The sequence below is a fragment of the Larus michahellis genome, chromosome 8 (assembly GCF_964199755.1).
Source record: "Larus michahellis chromosome 8, bLarMic1.1, whole genome shotgun sequence".
In the NCBI taxonomy this organism is placed as follows: domain Eukaryota; kingdom Metazoa; phylum Chordata; class Aves; order Charadriiformes; family Laridae; genus Larus; species Larus michahellis.
In genome coordinates, this window is record NC_133903.1 from 10,952,177 (window position 1) to 10,975,572 (window position 23,396).

Genomic DNA, 23,396 nt, shown 5'->3' on the forward strand with positions numbered 1-23,396 from the left:
TTCGGTAGTTGTGAATGTTTTAAGTATGCACAAGTAAAATCCCTCGTATTACCTGGTATGTGATTACCTTCAAAAGGTGGGTTTGATTTTGGTTGTTCTTTTGTTATCATGCTGTGAAGATTCCCACTTCTTTCATTCTTGTTTTATGTTAAGCCATCTGTTTAAATTAGTAAAAAGTGCTTAAAAGTCATGATGGAAACAATTTGATAATTCTTTTTCTAAAATCGATATGGCTTGTTTTGTCTGCCATAATCAAACAGGACAGAGTGTAATTGCATGGTGAACTATGGTTTAACTTCTATTTCTATTAACTGCGACTTAAGAAAAAGGCACAAGGAGAGACTTGGGCATAATACCAGAGAAGTGACTTAATTCATTGTTTCAGGTGTGATGTGGAATATTGCTGATAGGAAGCATGACTCTCTACCAGAACAGAGAAAACAAGGCTGTTTCTTAACCTTTGAAGTTTCTGAATAGAGGAGCTGACAAAAGCCTCTTCCTTTGGACAAAGCAAAGCTTTGGGGTGGGAAATAGTAAGTAATCGTTCCATAGAGTAGGCTGAGGATTTTGGTTTTGGCTTTCCATATTCTAGACGGTTTTGGGACTTTAGTATGGAGAGGAAAAAACCAATTGCTTGGAGGAAAAAAAACATGGCCTGGCTTTGCTTTGCTTAGGCGTTTACAGAAGTGTGAGCAAGTGAAAACCAAGTGTTAGCAGCGAAGCCTGCTTATCAGTCTGAGGAAATAACCCTTCCTTTTAATCTTGTCACTTAATTTCTTGCCTATGACACTTGAAATATGTTAAGTGTCTTTGCAGCTAACACTTTTGCAATTTGAATATTTAATCTCTCTTGTGTCTTACAGTGGATGTATGCTATGGAACAATTGAGATACCTAGAGACCTTTCAGGTGTATTCCCACAATTTAGCTGGTATTGTGTTCAGAGGATGAGATACAATGTCTTTACTCTTACAGCATGCATTACTTTTAACATAGTATTCCTCCTTGTATGGACTGTTTCTGTGTTTAATATTACATAGATGGAGAAAACTACGGAAAAATCTTCATTCAAGTGACTACTAAATGGCTTGTAGTGCTATATATGTGCTGCAGAAAGCAGATTGATATAAACAGAGAATGCTGTTTTACAAGAAATGTGAGATACCGCTTTAAGGTATTATTTCTGAGCATTTTATGTAGAGTAAAAAATGCTTCTCTAGGATAGATCAGTTTTAAGGCCTTTTTTAGATGTTCTGCTAGTCCTATCATCTAATCCTTAGCTGCCTTGTATCTAGAATACCTGTCTAAGAAAGAGATCTTGTTTGGTTTTCCCTCTTTTGGCTAACAGCCACTGACAGTGTTGCATTTGCTTTCCCCTAAGCATTTAAACAGTTCGGCTATAAGTAGTGACAAGCTTGACAGAAGAAGCCTAACGATGCTGACTGCAATTAAAGGGAGAGTTGTTAGAGGTGCAGATTGGTGCATTTGGAGACATCTAAAATTTAAGCTGAAGCTATTAGGACAGGAGTCTTAAATGATGACTGAAGGTTGTTGCCAACAGAGTTGGGATAAAGAGAAACGTATGGATATTATGCAGTGAGACCTAAGCACCTTATCAGCCTCAGGTAGGTACTTTAATTTTACCTGAAGAGTAGGATAAATATTTAGTGTATGGAGGGAATTCGGAGAAAAAGAATCAAGTTTTGTGGAGGGAGGGAGACAAACAGTTCATGTGATAGCCCTGTAACCAGAGACTGCTTTCATATTTTTTGTTGCATTTTTTAAAGGTGCGGGAGGGGAATCTGAGGGTGGAATATGACAAGTGTGTGGAAACTTCCAAGGTGTTCTCAAAGGAAAGAGAGCTAGGATGAAATAATTGTAAATGGATTAAGGGAGGAATAGGAAAACTTACTGAAAACGCCACCTCTAAAAGCATGGGGTCTGTATCTTGAAAGTCCATACCCTGACAGACTTTCAAGATAATCTTGGACTCTGTCCGAAGCACAGGTAATGTCTGCAGGAAGACTAACAGTACAGTAGCACGATACGGAAGCTCCTTGCCCTCACTAAGACAGTTTGCCACCTGAAAAGTTGAACAAGGTATTCCTGCACCAAGATGATCTTCCTGCTTTTACAGATGGCCTGTGTAGGTACAGACAAGGCATAAAAGCACCTGGATTATACTCTGGTGCTTAGCTCTGTATTTTGTGTTATAGGGGACTGTTCTTAGTCCCAAGATAAAATGGTGGAAACTGGAGTGTTGCTATTGCTTTTGAAGATACAGGTGATCCCTGTTTCTGTAATCTGTTGAGCTTAACAGTCCTAAAGTAAAATATTTTCTTTAAAACATGTCTGTGCCAAACAGGGGTTTGGAGTGATTGTAATTCAACTTTGTATGCTTGTCTAAGGAGGCTGTAGAGCCTTTGTCAGCTCAAACGCAAAGCAGTGTTTGAGCTCTGATACAGCCAGAAATAAGTTTGCAGTAATTGAGGAAGAAAGATGGTGAGAAACATCATCTGCCGCACACTTATCTTGAGCGGACATTTGTTCATTTCACCTTGAGATATGGAACCTATATTGCTGCCAGAAGCTATTCCACTTAGTATATGGCACATACAGTAATGCTGGGCTGACTCGCCTACAGCCTTATTCAGTGACGGTGGGTACAGGACATGATAAAGCCTCAGGCATTTTAGCGGTACATGGCTGTCAATGCACTACTATATGTCATGCTGTGGGCACAAGCCTCAAGTCAGCCTTCCAGTTATTGGATTCAAAAGTAATAAAAATGGCATTCTACCAGAAAACCTGTTTTGTGTGATCAAGTCTGCTGGTAAGAAAAAAAACCCACAACAAACAACTCTAAATGGGATGAGGCAGTTGGCTCCAAGGAACTTGAATTAGCTGCAATCATCTCTGCTGGTTTTGAGCTTTCTTAAACTACTATGCAATTTACCTGAAGCAATTTTTGGTAGAAGTCCAAGCCATAAAATGGAGTGTTCAATAAGTCAGCAATTATTTCATTAGCTGTGACATAGACCCTGCAGGTCTGTTATGTGCAGCTTTACCAAATAGGCTGGGAGCAGCATGAGACGAGGCGCAGTCACTGAGGTGTGATGAGCGCTGAAACCATGCACTGCGATGGGCACTGTGGGCGTGGGTAGCGTTCTCACAGATGTTCCAGTTCTGAAATCCTGACGGCAACTGTCCTACCAGGTTCCTGGTGTCTTGGGCACAGTGTGTATTTTGATGGGTTTTAAAAGATACCAGGATGCAGGATGAGTTCCATTGTTGTCTCTGCATTGAGGCACTTGCCAGCGATGCTGAGGGAGCTGTTGTGGTGGACTTTCAGACTACACCCACCCTCAGTTTGACTCTGGTCTCTGCCATTGCTCTCTAAGGACATGTATGTCTATTTCTTACCTTTCTTCAGATGTGTGAAGATGTCTTCAAGGTAAATCTCCTCCTAAAACCTCTTGATACATTACACTTTTAACTTGTGTAGAATCTGGTTGTAGCTGGGTGTATGGTCTTGGTACAGAGGCTCTTGTAGCACAATGAGCTGCTCATTAATTAGACACGGTGGTCTTACTCAGGATGCCTCAAGATGCTACCCTGGATTCTAAAAGGGAAGGTGTTTGCACAAAATAATCTGTCATTTGTTTGCCTGCAGGGAAGATGTACTTGTGTGCACTTGGACATCAGTCACTATCTAAGAGCATGAACTTGCCTGAGAAACAAGTGGATGATTATAACTTAAAATCTATAGTTGCATTCATGACTCCCAGAAGCGAGTTGAATCTTTCATTCAGTTGATACATTCAGTTTTAAAATAAGCAGTTGTAAATCGAGGTAAAGATTGCCCTGCTGCTTTCTTGTGGTTTGTCTCTTTGATTTTGCTAATAAAGACACAGCTGGCTCATGCTTCAGGAGGAGAGTGTTCAGCAGTGCCTGTGGTAGTTGCAGTTCACTGAATAATCCTGTGCCCCGGGTGTAATTTCTCTATAGACCTGCATTTGCTCACTTAAGTTGATTGAGGGCGGTAAGACTTCGTTGGTTAGGTTTATTTTGTGGTAGTTACAGAGGATAAGACTACAGTGACAGTCTTCCATGTTGTTGAGTAGCTAAGGGGCTTCTGCATTTATGGCATTTTATTAGAGCAGCTCTGACTTCCCAGTGAAGCACAGCTAGGTCATCAGAGGGGGAAGGTGCACAAGCAAATAGTAATGGGACATAGGTGTGTTTACAAAAGCTTCAATACTAGTACTGTCATAAAGGAAAAACCTTTTTCTGCATTTCAAATCCAACCACATGTAGTTGGCTTGAAAGGCCCATTCAGTGGAGCTCTTGTGATTTGTTAGGAAAACCAAGCATATACCTCCAGTCAATGGAATTTCTGATGTTTTTAAATGAAGACAGAAATAGTTAAATGCACTGCTGCTATCATTTATAGCTTTCTGTGGTGCATGAGCTCTGTATTCTTCTAACTTGAAAATCCTAAATTGGAAGTTCTCTGTTTAGCTGTATTACCTGTTGAGTCTATCTAAAGCATGTCAAAGTAGGTTTGAAAGTCTAATCCTTGACAACATCCAGCCTATTATAATCTGTGTATTCTGTAGCTGATGAGGTTTACTTCTTAGGTATCAGTTTAATTATCTCTTGGTATCTTATTACAATTAGTTCAACCTCACATATAGCATCACTGCAGAAAATTGCCTCTAGTTAAGAAACTAATAATGCTGTGAAGGATACAAGCTTAAATGTAAGGGAAATGCTGCTGTTAGACACTTCCTTAGTCACCTCAGAGACTGTAAGTTGTTGCCTAGGCTGTCTGGATCCAGGTTTAGATACTAAGGTCTTCTCAAGATCCTATGTGAAGTGTTGTATTCACATGGAAGAAAGAGTAAGCTTTGGACCTTAAAGTAATGTTTTTATGGTATGATCCTGTTCCAAAGCAGCCTGCTCGGCTGGCTATTTACAGGATTGATGGGATCATGTGCAACAAGATGCACCTTGATAACAAATGGTAGCATCTATGCTGGGGCAGAGTAGGACTGTGTTCATTCAGGAGGAATGTTGGGGCAATAACAGCAAAGCAGCAACATGAGATCCCCCCACTAGGTGCACTTGGTTCCATCTCATTCCCTGTACCTGGTTAAGTAGTCTCTGGTCCCTGAGATCTCCAGAGCCCTACACTCCAGGTAACATTTGTAAAATCGCTCTGGTGAGCAGACCTGACAGTGCTCACTGGTTTGTTGTTTTGTTTGGGGTTTTTTTTAATTGCTGTTAAGCCCTTCTGGCTTGGCAATGGTTTTGATACTCAAATATGTTGGGACCTTTATCTCAATGTAGGGCTGGGAATGTCTTCTAATCTGTGCAGTGCTCTGGGCTGTAGTGAGGCTTCAAAGTCATCTTGGAGCATAATGAGATTGGCTTTTTTGGTGTTTGTGGAGTGTCATTGGAGAAACTGTTTTTCAGTGAGAGAAAATCCTTTATTTTCATTTCAGTAGCATCACTAACTTATGAAATCATTTCCTTCTCGCAGAATAATAATCCTGCTCTTTTTGAAAAGTATAGCAGCACAATAAGCACATCCCACTGTACTTCACAATCACTTATTTCCTTTAGTAACAGGAAGAAACATATGCTTAGTATAACACAGCAGCTTAGTTTATTTGGAAACTTTGCTGAAGAGATTCAGTGGGCCTAGGGGAAGGTACAGAGAACCATTTGCTGGTAGAATTGGTGATTAGTACAAATAGCAGTTCAGCACTTTTGTTTTTCTCAGTAGACCAAGATCCTTTCCTGAATATTGCCGTGTTTACCAGTTCATAGAGGAAAACAGTTTGTCAAATCTACCTTAAATTTTCTGATGCCTTGCCTTCTTTCTGATGTGATAAACAGCCAGGATTTCCAGAAGATATTTTGGGTGCTTCAGTCAACTGACGTCCCTCTTTGACAGTAACAGATATCTGAAAATCAACTCTGAAATGATGCCAGTTACTTGAAGGATTTTACATATGAAATTATTTGATTATTGAATATTTTACATATGGGGATTGCATAATGTGCATAATGTGCCATAGGATCATGGAAGTTAAAGCCCCTCATCGTACTGGAGAATACTCTGTGGCTTAGTCTGATTTTTAAAAACAAGGACCAAGATTTTTATATATTTAATTTTTTCCTAAGTTGAATTTGTTTAATTACAACCATTATGTTTGAAGTAAGCAATGAGGGCTCTGGATGGACAACACTGTAAGCCAGCGTTGAACACAGTTGAGAATCTGACCTTCCAGTCTAAAAAGTCCAGGACTTTATTGCTAAGCAGCACCACTGACCCCCTTCTAAAGGAGCCACTGGCGCACTGCAGGCAAGCGGTTCAGACCCACGCAAATAAAAGCAGAACTGAAGCATTTGCTAATTAAAACCAAAACAAACTCATATAAAGAAAACCTTTCAGCTGAGCCAAGCTAGAACTTCTGAAAATGAAGCTCACTCTCATTAACACTGCTGTAGCTCAAGTCCCTTTGGGGCACTGGCTACCAGTGCTAACTGTGTATCAGTGTCACATATTCATACTTGCTGTGTCTTTCTCCTCATTTTAATTAAAGGAGAGGGCTCTGTAGTCTAGTCATCGGTGTTGCATCCCAGAAATGTCTAGCTCTGTTTCCTGTTAATGAAATTTTTTCATGCAAACCCACATTCTACTGATTTCAGTTTTCTTCCCAAAGGGACTAGAGATCCTGTGCAGCACGCAGGGATGACCCCAATCATCGGTACAGCCTGGTTTAAACACTAATGTGCGTAAGTCACTTCTTGCCTTACAAAAACTGTGTGTGAAGTCCTTCAGGACCCTTTACTTACCAGCATTTGTGGTATTTGGTTGTAACAGTTGATCCTCCTAAGGCTTCACGTTTGGTGCTTCACTACAGGTTTTTTCATAACTTCCATTTGCCTTTTAATGGTACTGAACACCTGCCTCTTGTCTTAAAATACTGATAATTCCTGATGTCTTAATTGGGTACCAGCAAATTCAAGACGCTGTTGAATTTTACAGAACCCAGTGGGTATTTCTTTCCCTCCAGTGTGTGTTCTCCATTTAAAAAGCAGTTTTTCCCATAAATCTGTTAATGTACTCAGGTGCTATACGGAGTCCAACCCATACCAGATACAGTAGATATGAACAGCTACAGAGCTTAATGTGATGATGTATGTATCAACAAGGATGCAATAACTACATATGACTACTTAGCCTTTGATATGTTTTGTCCTTTTTCCTCTGTCTTTGGTCAAAGTAATTAAAGTGCTTCAAGTCTTAGTGGAAAACTTTTTGTACTTTTTTCCTCCTTGGAAACCTTTCCTCCTTTAAACGTTAAGGAACATAGTGACGTAGGTTCTTTGTCTCAAGTGAGTCTGCAATACTGAAACAAATTGTTCTGGGAATGCAATGTTTTTCATTGAATTAGTACAATGCTAGGGATTAGGTTTTATTTGTACAAGAATAGTCTGAGTTACTTTAGATGGTGTCTATCTCCTTGAACCTCAATAAAATACTTTCTCTCTCTAAAAAATATTACTATTTATCCTTTGTCGGTAACTGCTGTTAATTTTTTTTCCTCCTTTCCTATAACAGTGGTTCCTTTGTATATAAGTGCGCACTTCACTTATCTGGCTTCACAAAATGAAAGTTCCTCTCAAAAAACTTTATTTTAGGAACTTTTTGCTATCTGTTTGTTAAGTCTAAGCCTGAGATTTTCACATTAGATCCATGTACATTTATGTTACTATTTACACCCATCACAGTACATTTATATGGAATACCATCACACAGACAAACCAGCTACTGACAGCTAATAGAAAGATATTAGATTCCACAAGGCTTAATCTGCATAGAGACCAGAAACACAGCTAATGGTGAAACACAGATAAGTCTCTCTGTATTTCCCTTAATTTTAAACCCATTTTGTGTAGAATGTGATCTTCCTACCACAAATACCTACTGCTGTATTTGTCCTGTGGTCAGTTTTTCTTGGGTGGCTAGTGTCTTCCTATGCATGATAGTTTATATTTCTTATGGTCATGAAATATGCAATTAATAGTTGTTCTAAACATTGTTTAAATAGTAGTTAAATTTTGTCTTCCACTCTTCTCCCAGTAACCTACTAGTGATATGTAATCTCATAGTGCATGTAACTTCTAATAGTGGACAAAACTCTCTGGGTGCATATTTCTCTGACTCCATGTGAGGTGGAGATCTAAAGGAAAAATGACACCGCTTTGGACTACATCATCTATTTGTAGATTACTGTAGTTGTGCTTGCTAAAGCTTTACCAGAGACTTATTTTCCCTGGTGCGAGCAATATTCATTTGACTTGAGTAATTCAGAAATCATATGGGATATATAAAAAAAAATAATCTATCTCTACTTGCAGTATCCTTGTCACTGATCCTCATTCTTTAGGAAGAATTGGAAGTGAAACTCCACAGCAAAGTAGTTGAACATCACACTAGTTTGATAAGTATTTTGTATGCAACATCAGTTATCCCAAAGTTGCTTCATCTATCAGCTATGCTATATAGAGCATTGCTACTTGTGGCTTTTGTTTTGAAAAGTAGCCAAAATGGGATATTTCAGCAATTTTTGAGGGCTGTTTGTCAAGGGGGAAAAGTGTACAACAAATACTTACAAAGTGGTGGCCTATTAAAATTGCTGTTTTACACCTTACGTGATGAGATATACCCTCTTTTCATTCACTCCTCTCACTGTGGTGTTTTTGTTGACTCTAATACAGATCTTTTCTGGTCACTGGACAGCCACTATATAGATTTCTTTTGTTTTTAGGCATGCGTGTTGAGTGATCCATGCAACAGTGAAGAACCTGCTGTTGTGCATCCCATATACTACTGTTGTACCAGTTGCCCTTGATTCCATTAGCAGGACGCTGTTAGTTTCCCTCACCCTACAGTTTCATTTAATGAAAACATTTGAGAAGACAGACATGGTAGAGAGCCCAAAGCTACATGATGTTGCATTGTGTGGCCCCACAACAATCTTTAATAATAGCCAATCCTGCTTTGGCAATGGTGGGCTTGCTTGGAGGAGGTTCTGCCTTCTTTTCTGCTGGGCTGCCTGCAATGTTCAAAACAGGACACCATTAAAACCAAGAGCTGGTCAAACTATTTCTTCCTAGTTCAGACTTAAATAATGCAAGCCTTTCCTGCATGCATCCACCCACCTGAATTTTTTAACTCTTATTTGAACAATACATCTAACATTTTGGTAGTAACCAAGCTGGTATGTGGATTCAAACTGCTCAGGAAATCTTATCTCTTCAGGGGAGGGAGTTAAGAGGGGCTGAAGAATACAGACATCTCAATGGGAGGGTGTCTTGTTCAATCCAGGTGTCCCTCTTCACAGCCATAGGGTCAGATAACAGGGCCTTCCATAGAAAGTCATCTTACTGTGTTTAAACTCTAACAACTAAGGAGTTGAACAAAAATATTGCTAGAGTTCATTCTCTCATCAACTTGGATGCCATAATTAGCAGAACAAGATAAAGGTAGGTTTTAATTTTTCAGGGTGAAAAGAATCTTTTTATTTCTAACATTGCATTTAAAAGCAATGCCATAAAGTAAACTAACATGGGAGATGAGTCATGCTCCCTGTGACTAAAAGTATATAACCAATTAGTGGTGCATCTTACAATGTCTCTATTAACCTTGTACTTGAACTTCATAGTCTCCCACACCCCTCTGGAAACTCTTCAGTGAGAACTTGATCCATGCAAAAATGTCAGTGTGTTTGGATCCAAACCTCTTCAGCTGATGAACCAAATTAATTTTCTAAGAAGGGCATCACTCTCCCTTGATTATCTCCCTGCCTAAGAGCTCAGTTTGAGACAGGTCAAAATCAACCTGTTAACTTTTAAAGCTTATGCTGTGACTGTTTTGTTTGAAAGTTGCAGCTAAAAGCTTCCAAATGATCATGTAATCTGCTTAGTTTCTGAGAAATTTGTTCATAAGTGATTTGGGCTGAGGTGACTGAAAAGTCTATTTATGCTGGTAAGACCTAAGAAATTTGGGGGCAGCTGTGGAAGTTTGCACTCATTTCTCTAGTTTCCATCTTGGCTGTAGCAAAACAGGCAAACTGTGCTTCAGGTATCCTAGCATATATCTTAAGAGGGGTTTTTCAGATGGGAAAATGATTGGCAAAAATAAATCTATTTGCTTACAAAAGCAGGTTGTGGCAATGCGTATTCAAATGTACTTTGCATATTTAAAACATACAAAAAAAATTAAAGTGGCCATAGGTGACGTGGATTCAGTTGTAAGGGGTAACTGGGCATCTGAATTCTAAGTGGGCAGCAACTGCTGACGCCCTGTCTTGTTTCAGGGTGATCTAGCTAGATTAACCTAGCTTTTGGCAGAGGCTGGTCCAGCACGGCCTTTGAAAATGCTCTTTTATCTAGTTGCCTTTGGAGTTTTTTCCTATTGTTCTTGTTTTTCTTAATGTTTAGGAACTCACTGGTTGGAGATTGTGTTGCCTTGTCTAAAGGTTTTAACTTGGTGCGAAGGAATTCAGCCATCTCTTTGTCTTCTTCTTTCTCTCTGGTGGAAAAAAAGAAAAATCTGTTACAGAAATAACAATGTTTTCTCTGTAAATGGGATAGTAAAAGAGTAGCTAGGATCAAATCACTAGTAAAAAATTCACTTTTTCTTTTCAAAACCACTTAATTTTGCTGCTTATTAAAGAGCAAAATACTGGCCTTAATGAAAACAGTAACAAACTTGTAGAATACCGAGACAGAATTCTCCCCAAGGTTCTTCACTTGTTTCAGATAGTGTTGGATTCATTATATGCCCTAGTCAGTGGATTTAAATCCTAATGTATCACCTATTTTAAGTTGGCCTCAAGTGCATCACAATACTTCCTCTACAAAGTAAAGCAGAGAATATGTATTGCTGTGATTGTACTGCTTATTTTTAAAGGCCTGCTTAGACAAAAGACTGGAGCTCATGGTCTTCTGCTGTTAGTCTTTACCAAAACCAAGTATATTTCTCTTTGCCTGAAGACGACAGCATTAGACCGAAACCAAAATGTGTTGCTCACCTTGATTATATCTATTAATGATATTTCTATCTTAGTTTCTTTGCTGTTTTGTTACTTAAATATTAACAATGAATACACTGATTGAGGCGTTTCAGTTTAGAGGAAAAGCAGATTTTATTATCAAGAGTTTTAAAGAAAAGCCTCAGGTTTTACTGCAAATATGAATTGACACTAATGTATTCACATCTGCATAGTGCATAGCAGTACATTTTCAGTAGCCTATAATTAGGCTTCTGTATTGTCTGGCTGCTGCTGAGGTTTTTGCAATTTGCACATGGAACTAGCAGTTGAGAGCTCTGGATTATTACATCACTAGCTCAGGCTTCTGTCAGCTGCTGACTTTGGCCAGCTCTCTTTGATCAGCTGCAGGACTCTGGCAAGCTTTCTTCTTTCCTGTCCTTTGCTTGCTTAGAATTTAAATATGTTGGAAGAGATATTGTTGTTTAGGATAAATGAATTGATGAGCCTTGTATCTTTACTGTTGAAAGTGGAAGTAATAGCAAAACTGACTGTAGAGTGTTGGGATCTCAGCGCAACAGCTGGAAATGAACTTTTCAGGAAGACCACAGGTTTTTCAGCAACTTTGGGCTAAGATACTGAGATCAAACCATTCTGAACTTGGTTACGCTTTAGGTTAGGTAGACCAGTGTTTAGTGATTGCATTCTCTGGAGGTTTTTTTGCTATGGCAGGGTGAGAATAGTAATAATAAAACCCAACCACATTAATTTTTTTTTAAAAGGCAGATTTTAGATGTCTACAAATATAGCCCTTGTAGAATTCCACTTCATGTCTGCATCTTATGCCAAAAGGATCCTCTGGTAGCAGCAAATATCATCCTCTTTTTAATGGTAAATACTCAGACACTTTTTGGTAGGAAAGTAAGAGACCAAACCCTGCTGTAGTCATGAGATGACTGAATCATTAATGGGATAAAGAGCCACAGAAGTGCAGTAATCTAGTTTTAATGTTTTTCCTATGGAACCAGGAAGAGGCTTTTAACTTGGTAAGTTGTTTTAAAGGACCAATTCTCTCACATTAATTTCAATGCAAATTTTGTCACTCACTCCAGTGTAGTGTTAGACTTGTGAAATCTCACAAATAAGTTCAGTTGCTTTTAGTTCTTACCGTAATCTCTCCACCTCTGCATCATCTACAAGAAAATCTCTTTTTTGTACCAGTCTATGGATCTTCTGAATGAGTTCATCCTCTCTTTGTTTCTCCATCTTTGTTTTTTCTTTTTCTGGCCAAAAACAGAGAAAAGAGACTATTACTTTGGATTCTAGAGCGTGGGGCACAGGGGGTGGGGAGGTGGACATTGCAGATGTCTAATTGCTGATTCAAGTCAATGGTTCTTCAGACCCGAGTCACCAAAACCCTGGCAAGTTCTGGTCACTGCCTCTTTTCTATTCCACTTGCTGCTGTTGTGTCTGATCACCTTAATGGTCTGGAGACTCTGTGGGTCTTGCCAAGCCTACTTTTAATATTAAATTGCTCTGCAAGACACTGCTTTGAATTTTTTAAAGAGCTTTGGTAAGAAAACAGTCTAGGATGCTTCATTAAAATCCATAGTACAAACTCCCTTTGACCTCAGGGGAAACGAGGCCACACCAAAGGACCACTTCCCTGTATTTCATGACAGCTTTGGCTGTTGACCACAACAGTTTTTTCTTCTCTGGTAAGGCAGGTGAGCTGCAAATCTATATGAATAGTATCAATTGTAAAATGTGGAAAAATAATGAAAGTGTTTATTTTCTATGTGCTTCAAAAATCTGAGTAATTACTATATATCCATGTTAATTGGTCAGTCTGTAATGACTAGGTTGTTTATAAATAACTATTTTTGTGACATGAAAGATGTGCCTGTCACAAACTGAAACTCATGAATGTTAGGGATTAGAGAGCTGTAGTTCGAGGTTATAAAGCAAAGGTAGTTAAGACAGAAATAATCAAACCTAGCAAGTGGAGCAGAGATGAGAAAGCCAGAGGCAAATCCCAGCCCACCTACTTCTTCAAGAAGCTGAAAATTTTGATTAGCTGAGAAGACACTGCATTATATAAGAATTTTGGTTTTGAGCAGTAGAACTGCATTCAGAGAACCGTAAAATTAAGTACAATGAAAGCTGTGGGAAGAAGGGCAAACTGCTTGCAGTCTGATGCATCCGAGCTATGTTATATCTGCTGATTGAATTTATAAAATATTTTAAACAGCTAAATAAATCAGACATTTGAAAATAATTGTTTAATACATCTTAATTTTGGATCATGGGCTTCAGGACACTTACTGCCAGGAATTTCTGCAATAAATCCATTCCTTAGTAAGTGAGATAAAAACACCTTGAATATATTTTCAAGACAATGAAATTCTGTAAGTCTTAATCTCAGAACACCATACTCCTTGGATAATTTTAAATTATGGTCTACCAGTAGCAGGGGGAAATAATTTGTAATATAACATAAGGCTGCTTTGTCTGGGATGTATTTTCTATGTTTTATCTTTTAGAAATGATAAAGGAAGGTGGTTATTGATTGCTATGAAGATTTCAAGACCTCTGCGTTGTTACCTATGGAGAGTTCCCATGATTAATGCTGAATTTGCAGCAGAGAAAAAAGAAGAATGCTTAGAAATCACTGCTTTTTCTTGCTCTGTCTCTTATGTCTACGGAGCAAGGGATCTCCTCCTCTCCCTACTGCAGGTAGAAGCTACTTTCTACTTCCTTTTAATCTAGCCTCTTCCCAGATTGAGATGTGTTCTCCCATGATATCCTTCAGGAAACTGCCTGCCAAATATATGCATCCTAAATTGTGGCAAAGTACTGCATACTCTGTGTACTAAAAGACTGATCTCATGTCTACTGAAACCATAGAGCAGGCGCCTCTGTATATAAATCTGTATTCTAACAGGAAAATTATGATAAAGATGTTATGAATGAACCTATTTCTGGAAAGTGTTTTTCTAGGTTAGGGACACGCTGTGTCAGCACTTAGTTCTGTGTGAATGCCAGCAGCTTCTTTGTCTTCGTTAAGACAAAAGTATTCTTCTTGTGAGTCTGCCAAAAGGTGGTGCTGCTGGAACTGTGCATACTTAATTCTTCAGTTTGCTGAGATTTGCAAAGTGCTAAGGAGAAACTGCTGTCTGTGGATTTTTGCTTAAGAAAAAAAAAAAAGAGCCCACCAAAAAATGAAAACCAATTAACCCTTACTGTAAGTTAAAAGTATGGGTAGGAAAAATGCAGACTAGAAGAGGTGAGGCAAGGTGAATTGTTCATAGGTATTTTCTAAGATTCATAGTCCTTTCCAATGCTATTTAAATCAATAATGTACCAACAGTGTTATTAGAAATTAAAAATGTGACCTACAAAGTATAAAGAAAGAAAAAGAAAGAAAGATTATGAATCCACTTTTGTTGGGTGCAAAGAAAAGTGGAAAAGTTCTTATACAACTGAGAATGTGTGGCCTCAGAGTAGACCCCTGATTCCTGTTTCGTGAGTGACCTTCTCCTTTCTGGTGAGAAAGTTGTTCTTTAAAGCTGCGCAACAAAATGTGAGGGGAAAAAATGAGGATAACCAAAAGAGAGTCAAAATTTGTCCTTAATAGTTAGGCAGCAGCAAATGATTTCTGAAAGGTGCTAGAGGCCATGCAGTAATATCTAGTGTAAATGGCCCACTGCAGTTGCTGAGTGTTTTGTAGGATCTTTCTGTACTTTTTTCTTGAACCAAGTAGGGCTTTTGTGGATGATCTGAAATAGCAAAGCTGTAATGAAGTAAAATTCCTCATTAATTTCATCTGGAGTTTGGAGTTAAGGACTGCAAAACTGCCAACAACTCTGTCCCTCCTTAGAGCAGTGAATTTGCAAAGAATTAAGAATTAAGGCAAAACACAAAGCAAACTTCTGCCCATTGCTTTTTGTAGAAACATGTTTTACTTTGGAAGGTAGATCTAACTACAGGTGTGACAATGAATTGGTATGTGGAAAGAGACCTGGGAGTCCTGGTGGACAACAGGATGACCATGAGCCAGCAACGTGTCCTTGTGGCCAAGAAGACCAATGGCATCCTGGGGTTCATCAAGAAGAGTGTGGCCAGCAGGTCGAGGGAGGTCATCCTCCCCCTCTCCTCTGCCCTGGTGAGGGCACATCTAGAGTACTGTGTCCAGTTCTGGGCTCCCCAGTTCAAGAAGGACAGGGAACTGCTGGAGAAGGTACAGTAAAGGGCTACAAAGATGATTAGGGGATTGGAACACCTCTCTTAGGAAGAAAGGCTGAGGGATTTGGGTCTCTTCAGTCTGGAAAAAAGACGGCTGAGGGGGGATCTTATCAACACTTACAAATACTTAAAGGGTGGGTGTCAGGAGGATGGGGCCAGGGTCTTTGCAGTGGTGCCCAGCAACAAGAGGTAATGGGCACAAACTTGACCATAGGAAGTTCCACCTAAACATGAGGAGGAACTTCTTTCCTTTGAGGGTGGCAGAGCCCTGGCACAGGCTGCCCAGAGAGGTGGTGGAGTCTCCAACTCTGGAGACATTCAAAACCCGCCTGGACGCGTTCCTGTGCAGCCTGCTCTAAGGTGACCCTGCTCTGGCAGGGGGTTGGACTGGGTGATCTCCAGAGGTCCCTTCCAACCCTATGATTCTGTGTGATTCTGTATATCTAGGAAAAAACCAATCACATTCAGTGATGGTTATAAATCCCTCTCCTTTCTCAGTTCTATCTTGGGTATCTCAGCACTCTGTCTTTTCTACCTGACAATCTCTGTGCCACTTGGTTCCCTTGAGATTGCCAAGAGAGTACAAGAACTAAGGAATGTGCACCTTGTTTGAGTGATATTTGCAGGGGTGCTGCCAAGGGAGCAGTGAAATACAGCACTACATGAAATTTAGAGACCAAGAGACTAAAGATGGGAAGGAAAACAGGAAGAACAAATAAGGAACTAGAGGAAAGATATATGAAACTCAACCTTAGGGGGGGATTTCTGATTGTCCCTGACACCATCCCCACCTGTGCATCACCCAAGCATTATTCCAATATTGGGCTGGAGATAGCCATTACCTGGGATTGCTACCAAACTCTGCAGCTCTTTCTTAAGGTTCATAATGTCTTTGCACAGCTGGATGTCATCCATCCTGCAGAAACAAAAAATATGGTCAGAGACATGCAAACTCCATCCTGTGTTGATGGGATCAGACAGATCTGATCTGAATAACGATACTGTCCCTTGCCTGGGACCTGTGCATCATCTTGAAATGCAGATGTTTAACCTTGGATTACTGTTCATTCACCAATATTAACAGACAGCAAAAGGTATTTCATGCTAAATGCCTGTTAAGCCCTTACTGGGATCTAATTTGTGTGTAGGTCATACCTGTCACTACAGATTATTTCACATGCCTTCTGCTTTCTTGAATGTCACAGAACATTCTGGAACAGGGATCTGTATATTTAATAGTCATGAAAAAGACAGCTGTGTCATATTACACATACTGCAGCAACAGTTTTCACTAGGGAAAAGAGCAAGGGTGAGAATAACAGGGAGCCTGGGAAGGGGCAGCAGAAAGTATTATTTAGCATATACATTATTTGGCATGACCAAGACACGGTTTACATTCTACTACAAACTTTCTTTTTGACCTTATTAATAACTTAACCCTGATACCGAAGATCTGGAAACTCTCAGAATTTGACATCTATTTTGAGGTCTTGTACCTTGGATGGACATCTTCTATGGTTGACATGAGTGTTTCAAATCCTTGATGTGTCTACAAAGTCCATTAATGTTAAGACACAGACAAATTAAAAAAAAATCTGTAACATTAGCAGAAACTGCACCTGCAGTTCTTATTGAAACTGATAACCTATCCTGAGAGCTGCTATACTGAATTATTCCCCTGGAAACTAGCAAACTTCAGCATTAGCTTCCTGGCAAATGTTTTATTTTAGTGTCAGCCATATTGGCAGTCAAGGCTCAGGTGTTGGTTCTGAGGGCTGCATCAGAGGCTTCCATTTTGAAATCACACCCTGAGGAATACAAAAACCAGCCTTCCTGATTAATTGTATGTTTTTCAACTCAGATGTTTCCAACACTATCCTTGTCCACAGATCTCTCGGTCCTTGTTTCGTAATCCGCTGCCTGAAGGGTAGATTGCCTGTTGCCTAAGCACCTGAAGGTAGCTGAAGTGCTATCAGAACATGGGTTGTCACAGTGGTATTTCAAGAGAGGAAACTTGAGAGACTAGACTGTGTGTATATGTGTCAGCAAGCGCACAAAGGATAATGCAGTGAAATTACTGAATTAAGTGAGTGGAAAAAGTAGGTGTTTCTGGCACAAGTAAGATTTTAACCACAATCCCAAGAGCTTTTATTCTCCCTGCCACCTCTGCATGGAATGCAGGTCTCTGCAGGGAACTGTCCTTCAGCTGCTTTGCTCGTGTTACTAAAGCATATTAATCCTTTTATTATTTACCGTTTTGGTTAACTCCATCTTGCCTGTTCTGCTACTTTCATTGTGCTATGACAGCTCTTCCTACTGCCTTTTTACTTTTCTCTTACCAAAATATGACAGTGACGTACCTCTGATAATAATCTTTATTGCTGACCTCTTTTCCTTGTTTAGGTGCCACTGTCACCTCCACTGGGGATCTGCTCTCCCAACATACATCTGTCTTGTAAGACTCTTATTGGGAAGATTAGCATGCTAGCCGCAGGGCCAGTCCATGCTTCACTACTGTATGTGTTTAGGACACTCGGAGGCAGAGATGTTTATACTGATGATTATTTTTACGTGGGCTCCCTATATTATTCATGCTGATCACATGCAAAGCCTGTTTTGCTCTTGAGATCTATCATGCTAAATGGTACTAAAATTACTTTTATCAATTAACAACCTTAAACACTATCTCCTCAGGAGAATCAATATTCAAAATGTGCTGGGATGTGAGCAAGCCTCACAGCTCTTCATCCATTCAATGTTCATGCAGTTTGGGTGTCATATTAATATAATGAGTGTTAATATATTTGAGGAAAATGCCCATGGTTAACAAAGACAGTTTCTTGGCAAGAAATGTTCAATATTGAATTGCTGTATTCAAATGATATCTACCCTCATCTAGTGAAGAGAACAGCGAGATTCTACAAAAGAGATCTCCACGACATACAAGGAGAAGATGTTCTTTTTTCTGTGTCACGTAGATCTGGCTTCACTCTGGGAAGATCTGAAAGATACTGATTAAAATACTTCACTGTATCAGTTTGGCTCCCTGCCCTCCTCAAGGAACTCCCAAAAGCTAATGTCAATGCTCTTCTCTCAGGATTATCAGGAATTTAAAATATCACTGTCAGTATGGTGAAAGTGAGCAAGGTCAGTATTCCCTACAGCCCCTATGCTCAATTTGTGGCAAAGGCACTGGCCTCATATTGCAACTGTAATGGCAATTCCTCCCATTATTTTGGCTCTTTTTTTAATCTGACTGCGGAGCATATGGCTAACACTCTGCATATATATTCTTAGCATCTCTTTTTCCTGACACCTAAACTTTGTTCCTGCTTTGTAAACTCGCAGGAGAGAAGTAAATATGTGGCCAAGCACTTAAGGGCTTTAACAGCTCTGTGACAATCTGAATTCCAAAAGTCGTAAGCCAGATGACCTCTCTGGAGTCCCAGCTCTGTAGGCTAGTATGTTTTGATGGTGCACAAAGACTAAACCCACCATCTCTACCAAGCCACTTAAGCACATGGAACATCTTTCTTTCCATCTGTGTCAAGCCTTTGTGTTTCACTTACTCCATGGTGCTGACTGATTGGGGGGAGGAGGTTAAATGACTAAAGGAGGGCTATGGGTCATATTCATAAAAACCATATGAAGGCTTCATCCATCTGACTTAAAGAAAGCAGGAGGTATAACTGCATATAACTATAAAGCACGTCACACATCTGCTAGCAAATAATACTGAATGTAGGGCTACAATTGCTGTCCTGGGCAAAAGTCATCTTGTTGTCCTCAAAGAAAAAGGGAGAGGAGGAACTCCTCAGGAAGAAAGCTCTTGGAAGGCCATTCGATCTGTACTAGTACTATGAAACTTCCTCTTTTTTCCCCCCTTATGCTCCGGTTCCTGGATGTGAGCAGTTACAGGTGGCCCAGGAGAAGTTAACGCTGCTTCTGAAAAGAAATCAAATCCTAGTGGATTTCCCATTTGAAAGCTGGATAGTCAGCAGGGTTTGACTGAGAGCATATTTGTATTACTGTCAGACCTCTTTAGGAAGTAAAAAGAACTTTTGGGAATCTTAAAGAAAGCAGGAATCTGCAGAGTAGAGAAAACAAAACTCCTTTGGGTCCCTTAACTTTCTACAAATAAGCTGGAGAAACATGCTGAGCCTAATTCTGCAGCACTTTCTCCCCTATGTCATAAGTCAAATCTATCAGAGTGCAACGTGGGCAAGAGCAGAAGCTGCACAGACTATTGTCCAGCTTATTTAAGAGCACTGTCATGATCCCTGCGTACCCGATGCTTTTCTCGAAGGAGAAAATCAGGTTGTTGATCTGTGCAGAATGCAATGGCTTTTTCCCTGTAGACACAGCATGGCATAGACACTGAAATGACACCCTCCAGGCCTGTTTATGTTATCTATAAAGCTGCTTGAGACATTTGCATAAAAATTGCAATATATAAACAGCCTTTGCTGAACTCTGTTCTCTGGAATAGATAGTACATTCTTTCCAGTCCCTGTGAAATCATTTTTGATGTTATAGAAAAAAACATCAGTAAAGCAAACAGCAGTTACAATATGTCAGTTCTTCCCCCAGAGCTGAGCTTTAAATGTCTGCCCAGAAATCTTAAACACATGAGTTATGTGTATGATAAACCATTTCTCTTATTAAGAGCCCAAATCCATTCCTGGAGTAATTGCAATAGTATTGAACTAGGGATGAATTCTCAGTGTGCTTTCACATATTTCTGACACACTGTCTGCAATTCTGCTTTTCTGTTTCTTGATGGCTTATTGCAAGAAACCCTCTGTATGCTTGAAGATATCACATAAGCATGTATTATTCTTTTCTCTCTTGGTATTTCAAGCTATATCATCAAAACCTAAAAGCAGACACTCTGTTTGCCCCAAAAAAGATAAAATAACTCATAACGAATAAACAGCGTGAGCAAAAGAGTTTCTAAACACGTCACAAAATGACAGGAAAATAAGTGGGTCGAAAGAGTCTGCAGTAATCTGGCACAGTGACTCAGCCCCAGTATGTGTTTCTGTGGTCCAGTTACCAGGAGAAGAATGCTCTAAGCATTGTCAGTCCCATAAGATCCACAAGTGAGGTGACAGCATGACTCACCTCTGCCATGCACCATCTGGACTGAGGGGGAGCAGGGCAAGGAAACAGAGAGGAGACCTCCCGTTCAGCTGTGCCCTGGCAGGTCTCGGAGGCTGTGGAAGTTAATGGCAGGCAGGGCTTAAAAAAAGAAACATTCCGTACTGGACACAAAAGAAGCATTTTGTTTTGTTTCAATAGAAATTGTTACATAACAGCTAAATTTTTCATCGAATCATACAATGGTTGGAGTTGGAAGGGACCTTAAAGATCATCTAGCTACCCCTTGTCCTATTGCTATGCTGCCTGATAAAGAGCCCCTCCCCAGCTTTCCTGTAGGCCCCCTTTAAGTACTGGAAGGCTGCAATAAGGTCTCCCCCGAGCCTTCTCTTCTCCAGGCTGAACAACCCCAACCCTCTGAGCCTGTCCTCGTAGGAGAGGTGCTCCAGCCCTTGGATCATCTTCATGGCCCTCCACTGAACTCACTCCAACAGGTCCCTGTCCTTCTGTTGGGGGCCCCAGAGCTGGACGCAGTACTCCAGGTGGGGTGTCACCAGAGTGGAGCAGAGAGGCAGAATCACCTCCCTCAACCTGCTGGCCACACTTCTTTTGATGCAGCCCAGGATGTGGTTGGCTTTCTGGGCTGCGAGTGCACATTGCTGACTTATGTTGAGCTTCTCATCAACCAAGCATCATCCAAGTCCTTCTCCTCAGGGCTGCTCTCAATCCATTTTCCACCCAGCCTGTGTTTGTGCTTGGGACTGTGCCAACCCTCATGCAGGACCTTGCACTTGGCCCTGTTGAACTTCATGAGATTTGCACGGGCCTGCCTCTCAAGCTTGTCCAAGTCTCTCTGGATGGCATCCCTTCCCTTCAGCATGTTGACCACGCCACAGCTTGGTGTCATCGGCAAACTTGCTGAGGGTGCACTCAATCCCACATGTCGCCAACAAAGAGGTTAAACACCTTCAGTCCCAGAACAAACTGCTGAGGAATGCCACTCGTCACTGCTCACCACTTAGACATGGAGCTGTTGACCACAACTCTTTTGAGTGGTCCATCTGTCAAATCCATGTCTCTCCCATTTAGAGGCAAGGACGTCATGCAGGACAGTGTCAAATGCTTTGCACAAGTCCAGGTAGATGACATTAGTTGCTCTTCCCTTATCCACCAACACTGTAACACCATCATAGAAGGCCACCAAATTTGTCAGGTATGATTTGCCTTTAGTGAAGCCATGTTGGCTGTCACCAATCACCTCCTTATTTTCCATATTTTCTGTCTTCTTTTCAGCTGAGGAGGAAACCCATACTCCCTAGCATAATACCTAGGTACCATCTAGAGCCATGGATAGAAAAAAAGCAAAAATTATAGTAAAAGGCAGAAGGAAAATCACTAAATGCTTACCTTAATGGTCAGCCAAAGAAAAACAAGTTTGTTGAATGCTTAAGATTTAGGAGTAAGAACTATTAATAACAACTATATAAGCATCAAACATCTTTTTCATTGATTTCAGGACGAGCAAAGCAGTTCAGTGTGTCCAGGGAGCTGCTGCCTTTGCTGAATGACTTTCAAAGCTAGAAATAGATGTGTTCTCTCTAGCATGTATATTAGAGGAGATCTGAGATTCTTTTGTTTTCTGTTATTGCATTAAAGTGCTTGAAGTTAAAAAATGTAGAGTGGTTTTGTTGGTTTCCTTCCTCTCTTTCAAGAGGGTTTGCAGGCACTTAGGTTATTTTTAGTTCTGTTTTAATATATTCCTGTCCCAGAAGTAAAATGCTTATAATTGTTAAGAGTTTCAGAAGACTTTGATAGTGTCGGTCTAAGAGATGGCCTAAGAATCAGATGTCATGCTAAGTCATGAGTTGACATGATTTCATGTCTCTGGAGAAGGTCTCAATACAGGGGTAAGAAGATTGGTGGTGTCACCAATGAACATGCTGAACACCAGCCAAGAGCAGCCAGTAGTGATGGAGAAATTTCGGTGACTGAAGTATAGAGCTGTGTAGAAATAAGAGAATTGCTACAGACAGAGATGGTAATGTGTTGTCAAGCTATAGATTTGTTAAAATAAGGACTGAGATGGGGAGGAGGAATATCAGTGGAGGCTTTGGGGACTGCAGGTGTTTAAGGCCTTGCCAAAGCTGTGGGGAATCTGGAATGGTGAAAGTATTCTGGGAATGGAAGAAAACAAGAAGTTTATATATGCCCCTCTTCTACATTTGACTCCATTTTGTCCCTGTCAACTCATCTTAGTTTCTTAAAGCTTCTAATTATAAATCTGTGAAATCACAGGCAATGTTTAATGAATATAGCAAACGTTATCTGAGTCATTATGGTGTGTGTTTATCACCTTGTTATTTAGCTCAGCACCTGGTGCTGCTCAGGCTGGAAGACACAGAGCTGGCAATTAACATAACAGATTGCTGACCAGCCTGCTTAGCAGGTCAGGTTATGAATCAAAAGTCCTTTGATTAACTTTAACTATTAAAATAAGTGTGTCTATCTTTTCTTGCTAAAAGTGTTCTCTGAGGGAGGAGCAGTGGATAGAAGCACTGGACTGCAACTTGCAAAGTAATGTGAGTCAGCTGTCGTTTCAGACAACTGAAGATGGCAGGACTTGAAAATCTCAGTCCCTGGAGATCATATTTAAGGTATATTTCACAGAAATTCAGAAGAGTGTCTAAAGAAGCTGTCTGTATTTCCTTCTCACTGACATTTTTAAATTCTCTTGAGCTTGGCCATCTCCAGTTATGAAGTTTTACTGTCAACTTCAGTAGTAACAAGAGGAGCTTTCCTGGAAATGCTCCACCACAGAGGGGAATGTTTCTCTAAATGGCAAAAATTTACCAAGTTAATTTATCTAAAAACATACAATAGAAAAGTTAGATTTAAATTCAGAAGTATCTAACCCCATTGCAGTAGCATACAGAAGACCGCATGTAAAAGCATAGAGCTAGCTTATGTGCATGATTCATTT

At 40.1% G+C, this 23,396-nt stretch overlaps 1 protein-coding gene across 1 annotated transcript in view; it reads right to left on the bottom strand.

The window, feature by feature from the left end:
• Positions 1–5,474: 5,474 nt before the first annotated feature.
• BMERB1 (bMERB domain containing 1) overlaps positions 5,475–23,396 on the bottom strand; it is a 58,400-nt gene continuing 40,478 nt past the window's right edge. Inside the window, exons 3-6 of the mRNA XM_074597170.1 lie at positions 16,159–16,232; positions 12,240–12,354; positions 10,529–10,611; positions 5,475–9,133 (exon numbers count right to left, since the gene is read on the bottom strand). Coding sequence (XP_074453271.1) covers positions 9,021–9,133; positions 10,529–10,611; positions 12,240–12,354; positions 16,159–16,232 — 385 coding nt within the window. The 3' untranslated portion in view covers positions 5,475–9,020. The remainder of the gene's footprint in view (positions 9,134–10,528; positions 10,612–12,239; positions 12,355–16,158; positions 16,233–23,396) is intronic.